Source organism: Cinclus cinclus, chromosome 3 (genome assembly GCF_963662255.1).
Source record: "Cinclus cinclus chromosome 3, bCinCin1.1, whole genome shotgun sequence".
NCBI classification, from domain to species: domain Eukaryota; kingdom Metazoa; phylum Chordata; class Aves; order Passeriformes; family Cinclidae; genus Cinclus; species Cinclus cinclus.
In genome coordinates this window covers 4,853,929-4,861,788 of record NC_085048.1, presented here as the reverse complement: position 1 = coordinate 4,861,788, position 7,860 = coordinate 4,853,929, and the positions used below count along the sequence as shown (strand labels likewise).

General features: G+C 40.7%; 1 protein-coding gene across 1 annotated transcript in view; it reads right to left on the bottom strand.

The window, feature by feature from the left end:
• Positions 1-822: 822 nt before the first annotated feature.
• Positions 823-7,860, bottom strand: part of CDC5L (cell division cycle 5 like) — a 30,552-nt gene continuing 23,514 nt past the window's right edge. The window contains exons 15-16 of the mRNA XM_062489624.1: positions 2,393-2,605; positions 823-1,283 (exon numbers count right to left, since the gene is read on the bottom strand). Coding sequence (XP_062345608.1) covers positions 1,179-1,283; positions 2,393-2,605 — 318 coding nt within the window. The 3' untranslated portion in view covers positions 823-1,178. The remainder of the gene's footprint in view (positions 1,284-2,392; positions 2,606-7,860) is intronic.

Below are 7,860 nucleotides of genomic sequence, written 5' to 3'. Positions count from 1 at the left end.
CCAGGTTACATTTTTAAAAATCTGGTGGCAATCATTGATCTCCATGGATGGCATTGACAGAGCTACACAGACACAGCCCTGACAGTATTCCCCAGTAACATTTCCAAGGCCTAAGCAAAGTGACACTGTAATCTGGTAAAGTTCCAGACAGCAAAATCCCCATTTAAATTTCAAATATGTCCAAGCAAAATTGCATGATGCATGTTACTGGATGTATTTAATTGCTGAATTTTATGCTGTTAACAACAGTTTTGCTTTTTTCCCTGTGCCTTTCCACAAGCCAAAGCTCAAATGACCCAAAGTGTAGGCACATTCCCACTTTTCCCTAATTCTCTCCTTACCCTTCAAGACAAAGCAATGAGCCAATTGTTAAGATGTGGTGAAAGGAGAAAACACAGAGCTTCTTTCCTTTCCCACACCATGGGCACATAGAAGATGCTTTATAAAAAATAATACTTAGAAAATTTAACAGTACATTTTCTGCTGAATTCTATAGTTCCAATAGCCATTAGGCCATGTTGGGTGTCTTTATAAAATCTATCCCTACCATGGTTCCAGGATGGGGAGATTATGCCAGTATGACCATTAAGGCACCTTGATAATGCTGGGAGTGTTTATTCTCAGGCACAGAGAAAAGTTGGGAACATGGTATTTATTATCTGGACAACAACTATCCTGCACAGGTAATTCCTATTACAAATTAGTCATGGAAAATAAAGGCAGCAGCAGGAGGAAGGGAACACCAGAAACACAACGGAGGGCTGGGATAAGTGAAGATTCAGTTTTCATTAAAAGACAGACATTATTACTTCACTGTTTTTTAACATTCCAAGTTTATTTAAAAGACATTATTCTGCATGTATCTTACAGGTCTTAAGACTGGTAAAACACTAGCAATAACATGATAATCCTAGCAAATGATGACATGGCTAAAATCATACCAGAGTGATTCTTTCTTTTTTTTTTCAATAAAATTGTGGACATTTCAGTCCCATTTTTAACACTGGCCAGAGCTATTAGTACCTAGAGCACTTGGAATAGTCTTGATGGAACAAAACTTGACAAGATGGAAAGAGCAGACTACTACACCTGATTGCTGCAACTGCTGGCAAAAGCTGCTGGAGAAGTATCTGCCCACTTTAGAAATGTTAAATCAGTGACAGATGGAATTTTGTGCTTTAATACTTTGCTTGAAAAGTCTCTTTATCCAACATGAAATCAGCAAATCTCTGCTGGAGCTCCTTTTCTCTCTCCTGCTGTCGCTGCACATCTTCCTTCAGACACTGTAAGAAAAACATCAATAAACAACCAGTCAATTTTCCACCAGTTGCACCCATGAAAATCATTACCAAAGGCTGTATTTTAGTTCCTCCAGAGTAAGAGCTCAGAATTGAGACAGAACATTGCATAAATGACTTACTTTACATGTAAATGTAAAACATAGCAGTAGATGTAAAGTATCAAGAATCAGTTATCTTACTCCAAATGTCAAGTAGCTCACCCTGTTTTTGACAGCAGCTAAGATCAAATGCTTCAAAAGGAGAGATTTCAAATTGGAACCTTGCCACAGTAAAAACAGGTGCTATTAGCAGCTATCAAGTGATTTAGTACATTTTAACTGTTATCTTTTACTAAATCAGTGCATCACTTCTGAGTTTGTAGACACATCTATCAGCATTTCTAAATCATCTTCACAAAATCAGTTTTAAGAACTGATGCATTTTATCTTTTTTTATACCAAGTGGTTGAGAATATCTAAGCCTCAATGGAAGCCTCTGTTCCAGAGGAAAACCACATTACAATAAAAATTGTGCTCAGGTGAACACTTATTCCTTGGAAAGAAAGGCTGGCACTCATTCAGACATAGGACTGAGTCTTGATTAAGGGTAGTCTCATTAGCTGAATAAAAGGAGAATATCCTGGAAAACCTTAAACTAAGAAAAAGTGGCTCTAAGGCAGTGATTTCAGGTATATACCAGCATTTAGTCCACTGACTTTTAAGGAAGAAGGAGGTTCTAGATAAGCTATCCATTTACCCGAAGTCCTAACAGTAATTAAAGCTGAAATAAACCAAATCAAGAGACAGATGGAACTTGTGCTGATATGCATTGCAGAAGACTTATAAAATAAACCACTCAAGGAAATAAAAAACCCCCAAAGTTAGAGAACACACTGACAGATTAGTTCCAGGCTCTAACATGTGAATCACAGAATCTTTGATAATGAAGTAAAAGGCAGATGAATCTGGTAACAGCCAAAAGTATGATTTTAAGAGAACATTAAAAACCTGACACCAACTCAGGCTGTGAAGCTCAAAGCTTGTGCCTTGTAAAAACTTCTTTTCCATGAGGTGCCTGTGTCTGAGCTCAGGTACTGGATTTTGGAATCTCACCTCCAGTCTCCGAGGGATCGCAGCATCCTCGTGTTTCTTCAGCTCCTCAAAGGTGCGCAGCTCCAGGTGGGCCTGCTCAATCTGGTCCCACAGATCATTCAGCTGCTTGATGAGCCCCATTGCTCGGGACTGGTAACCACCAAGAAGGATCTTCAGCTTCTTCTCCATCTTGGCAGCCCTCTTGGCTTCAGTGGTCATGTGGCCTCTGTTGATCTGCCAGAAGGAACCCAAGAGTTGCTTTAGTTACCCAGAACTCAGAAGTCAAGAGGGGGGAAAAAAAAAAGTAAAAATGTATCTGTGGGATTGTGTTGAGTTGATCAAGTTCTTTGATTACTATTAAAATAATCACACTGCAAATTTTATAACAACCTAGACTCCTGGATTTAAATCTTTATAATAGACATAATGTATCTCTAAAATTGTAATCCAGACATAATACTTCAACAGACAAGTGACGCACATTACAAAATTCTGTGAACTGGAACACAACACAAGTAACTGAACATGTCTGTGTTAACATGTTATAAATACTGTATAAAACACTTATAAATAGCACAAGTGACAGAAGTCTTGGAGTATTTTTGCACCTGGGATAAAATTAAATGAGCACTAAAAGAATGAAATAGCCATCAGAATTTTTAAAGCCTCTAAGAAGGCATCAAAGAAACTTATAACACTGAATCCCAGTCGCAAATGGCCTAAAGATGAAGATCAGATTACATTAAATATTTGGAAGAAATTGTCCCCTGTGAGGGTGGTGAGGCTCTGGCACAGGGTGCCCAAGAGAAGCTGTGGCTGATCCATCCCTGGAAGTGTCCAAGGCCAGACTGGACAGGGCTGAGAGCAACCTGGGATGGTGGAAGGTGTCCCTGCCCATGGCAGATGGTGAGGTGAGATGAAATGAGATTTACAGTCCCTGCCAGCACAACTGTGGAGAGGTGCAACAGCTCACATCTCTGAACAGGGACATAAGGTTCCTTGTTGAGGCCTTTTTAATGCCACTTCCTTAAAAAAACCAACAAAACAAAATCCTCTTTTTTTTTTTTTTTTTTTTTTTTAGAATGGACTGTGTGAAGAATGTCAAGCTCAAGAAAAGAGGAATCAAACTTCTCAGATTTTGATTTTTGCCACGCTTAACGATCCATTAGTGCATGACATGAAATAGAACATGAAAGTTTCTCAAGTGCTTAAATATAAAAGACTAATTCAGAACCACAGTGTCTGAGTCACCAATCCTTGCCTTGATTCTTTAAAAATCAAAGCTTTGCTGGTGAACGCTTTCACGTACAAAGAAATCTACCAGTAATCAACTAAAACGCAGCACCTTTTCATTGCTACAATTACCTAATATATCATTTGTTACCAGTGCAAGGGAACTCCCTTGGGAAGGAACTACTGAAGAGGGGTCTGCCCTTCAAACTAGCACACCGAGCTACTGCAAAGTGCATTTCATCAGCCTTCCAGCTCTCCAACTGTACTGAAGTACCCTCTGTTACACAGCTGCAGGTTTCTGTAATGCACCCTCCTACTCCTTAACAATTTATTCACTCATTTAGAACAGTTTTAGTTGGTGGTGGAGAGATAAACAAAGTGAATGGTCAAGGGAGCAAACTGTTAATGGGTGAGTGAAAGAGAAATTTGACTTTCTGAGCTGTCTAGTTTGCTCCTGGGGAGAGCAATGCAGACTGCTGTGCTTTTCAAACTCTGTTTGCAATGCAGACTTAAGCTATGCCCAAGGTGCTTTAAGCATACAGAAAGGCGCCTATTTTTCAATATTTATATAAATCTAGAGAAAATTAAATAAATAGATTAGGGATTTGTGAGGATACTCTCTGATGGAAAAGTATGAAAGCTTTAAATGTCTTCATTGGTAAATAATATGCTATTACTGCAACAACAAATACAGCTGTGCGGTCAATGAACTATTTTCCAATTACTGTTTCTTGGATGAAAAATGTGTGTTGAGGGCCACTGACATTTAGAAATCATGGAATAGGATGCACAGGCAAACAGAATTTTGTATGCAACAGGGGCCTAATGTAACAAAGATCAGTTGTCCATGCTGCTGCCAACATTACAGACAACGTAGAGTATGGCTGGTGTGAAATGAAACTCCCATCACAGTGTCACTCTTCAGAGCTGGCTAAAAAAGACCATTTAGAGAAGTTCCACTGTTCTGTCCTCCTGAGTGAAGATCTTACTCTTTTACTGTGAGGGTGGTGAGGCCCTGGCACAGGCTGCCCAGAGATGTGGCTGTCCCATCCCTGGAAGTGTCCAAGGCCAGGCTGAATGGAGCTCTGGGCAGCCTGGTCTGGTGGAAGATGTCCCTGGCCACGGCAGGAGGTTGAAATGAGCTGAGCTTGAAGATCCCTTCAAGCCAAACCATTCTGTGCTTCCATGATCTCTCAAAAACCCAATTTTGTAATAAAATGTTAAACACTGAGTACCTGAGGACATAAATACAGTTACCAGCACTATCCCCATCATACAGAAAAGGGACTGGATCAGGGCACTGTGGGCACAAGCCCTGAATCATCCCCATGTTCCAAGTATCACCAGCAGCACTGGCAGTACTGGCTTGGTCTTGCACTTCTACACTCTTCAGTTGGGATTCACTTTGCCTAGCTTTAGACATCAACATCTGAGTTTACCATGGGAGATGCTTCTGTCATCAGGAGAGAAACTGGCAACTCCAGGCCCTGGCTCATCTGATTCAGGGCCTTGGGACAAGATTAAACACCTCAGTGAAGGGCGCTTCGCTGATGGTGATGGAAGCACAAACTCTTTGTTCAGTTATCCAAGACCAGGAAGATCAATCCCACTCTAAGTGTGTACTGTCTTAAGGTGTTAGATAGAAAGCATTTTTAAATTTAAAGCTTTTAACAAAGCCAGTTCAAGTCTAATATTTATTACAGTGTCAGACCCTGATTGTTTAAGCATTCTTGAAATTTTCAGACAATGAGAAATGGACTTAATATTTCTGAGTTGGTCTGGATACTGGACACTTAAGTACTAGAGCTCCATAGGTTATGTGCTGCTATATTGCTTTTCCACTCAGCTCCTTGTCCATCTTGGATTATCATAGACCTCACTGCTGTAAAAAGGAAAAAAAAAGCCAAGAAAAGAAAAAAAGCCTCCCAAGTATCTATACCCAGAAATAACAGCCTTTTCTTCCCTCCCTGCTTAGGGAGAAATGTGAACACTCACCACCTTTTCCCCTCCCTCCCAACTACAAAATTTTAAGGACCTACTACAAAAAGGTCAAAAGGAGGTCTCAGCTTTTGTAACAAATACTATTTATTAAAAATTGCTGACTGCTGCATTAGCGCCAACAACTGCATATAATTTCAGTTCAAGCTTCATAAAACTTTAAGGCTCAGGTACCAAGCTAAAAATTCCAAGCAGTTATGAAGAGGTGTGTTTAAACAGTAGTCTACATTATTTGCTTAAAGCAAAGAAATAGATTTGAGTAAAATTTGACAACCATTTCCCCCTTAACCTAACAGAAAGAGTAAAGACATTTGAAAGATTTCTCCACTTATTTATTTTGTACCATTCCTTGGCCAGTTTTAGTTCTGCTGACTTTTATACCAGCTACAGCAAAATGAGAACAGCATGTACAGACACAGGGTAAGATGATATATGATGTTAAGGCAAGTGTGAGAGCCTCATCCCATCCCAAATCTCTGATGTAAAAGCCTTCCCTCATGACTCCTCAAGTGGCATTCAGTTTTCAGTACTGCACTAGAGAATCAAGGAACAGAAACCAAAACAAGCAGCAGACAAAAGAGGCAAAAGAGCAACAGCAATAACCAGAGGTTTATAAAACATGATCTAGAAAAGGGAGACTGACTGGAAAACCAGAGTTTGCTTGGTTTGTTTTTCCTCTGCCTAACACAAAAAGAGAAAAAGACACAACACCTGCTTTAAACATCACAAAATTCATTGTGAAAAATTCATCTGTTCTTACAGCTACTGAGAAAGGAAGAGCGACTTAAACTTGGGAAGCAAATTTTCATGTTAGTTGTAAGGTTTAACTAAGGACAACAGAGGACAGGGAAGGACTCCTTATGAGAACAAACATCCACTGGGAATAATAAGAAAATTGAGCCTGAGGAAGGAAGAGCTCAACTGCCTTAAAAATTGCATTTTCAGAATTCCCATCTCACCAGGTCTACTGAGGATGTCCCTCCTCAGTTCCAAGGGCTTTTTCACAGTACTGAGTGGTTTGTTTTCCTTCCCCTTCATGTGGAGCTTCTGGTAATCCCTGAACAGCATTAAGATCTCTTGTCTTTTAATTGATCTTCCTAATCATGCTGGATGGATTAAACAAACATGGAAGAAAAACTGCTGCATGTTCAGAGCAGAGCTACAGTCAAATTAAACCAACCTGTTCTGTGACCTTGGAGAATCAACATCATCGCAAAGCTGCCTCGCTTGTGCACAGAAATCCTCTGCCAGCTTCAGCTACGCCGGCTGAGCAGAGTACTCCTGGAACATACATAGGACTACTCTAAATGTTACTGTAACTTCCTTCCTCAACTCACACCCACACGTGGCCCTCCCAAATTCAGTTCTGCTGGCAGGAGATGGACTGGTTTAATTGGAATGGCAGGTTTGTGAACTAGGCTCATGCTGGCTCAGCTGCAGAGTCTGGGGCGAGAGCGCTCAGCTCGACAGCAGCTTGTGCTCCAGGCATTTCCAACCACTCCAGGGACAACAAGGACCCCCACAGTACAGAATCCTCTGGCCATGCTGGGGTCATCTGCCATGGTGCACTCAACAATAGCAGGTTTCTTAAAAAAGTCATTAATTTCTCTACTTGAAAATGATTTTTCAGTTCCAAGTTCTTGGACACAATTCTCCATTTTTGGCTTGAAACACTGCTTGAAACACAACTCTATCTAGAGTTTGACCAGGCAAAACTCTCTGTAGAGCCCTGCTTGAGTTACCCCCAAGTTAGTAAAAGGTAAGTCAACTCTGCTGGAAACTGAGGCTTGGAATTAGCATCAAATCAAAACTGCCATGTCCAGTGTAGAACAACCTGGCCTCAATCTATTAAACATTAACTCAGCTCATCCACCAAAACCACTCCATGGGCTTGACGCAATTTCACATTTCTGCTGTCACACTAAAGACCACAGAATCAGAAAATGGGTGGGTTGGGTTGGGTTGGAAGGGACCTGAAAGATCACATCATTCCAGCCCTCCAGCCATTTCCAGGGCAGAAACACCTTTCACTAGACCACATAGTTCCAAGTCCAAGCCCAACCTGGCCTTGAACACCTCAGCTCCAGTAAGGTGCTTTACTTAATGTGCAAGGGAGAGTGAGGATAATGAAGTAAAGGTGCTGAATAGGATCAGAGCAGTCAAAGAGGGACTGAGCTTGTAGCTGTTAAGACATGAAAACCAGAAATTAATTCTTAATTGACTGGGATCACACAAAGTTTTTTATGGAAAGAGTCACT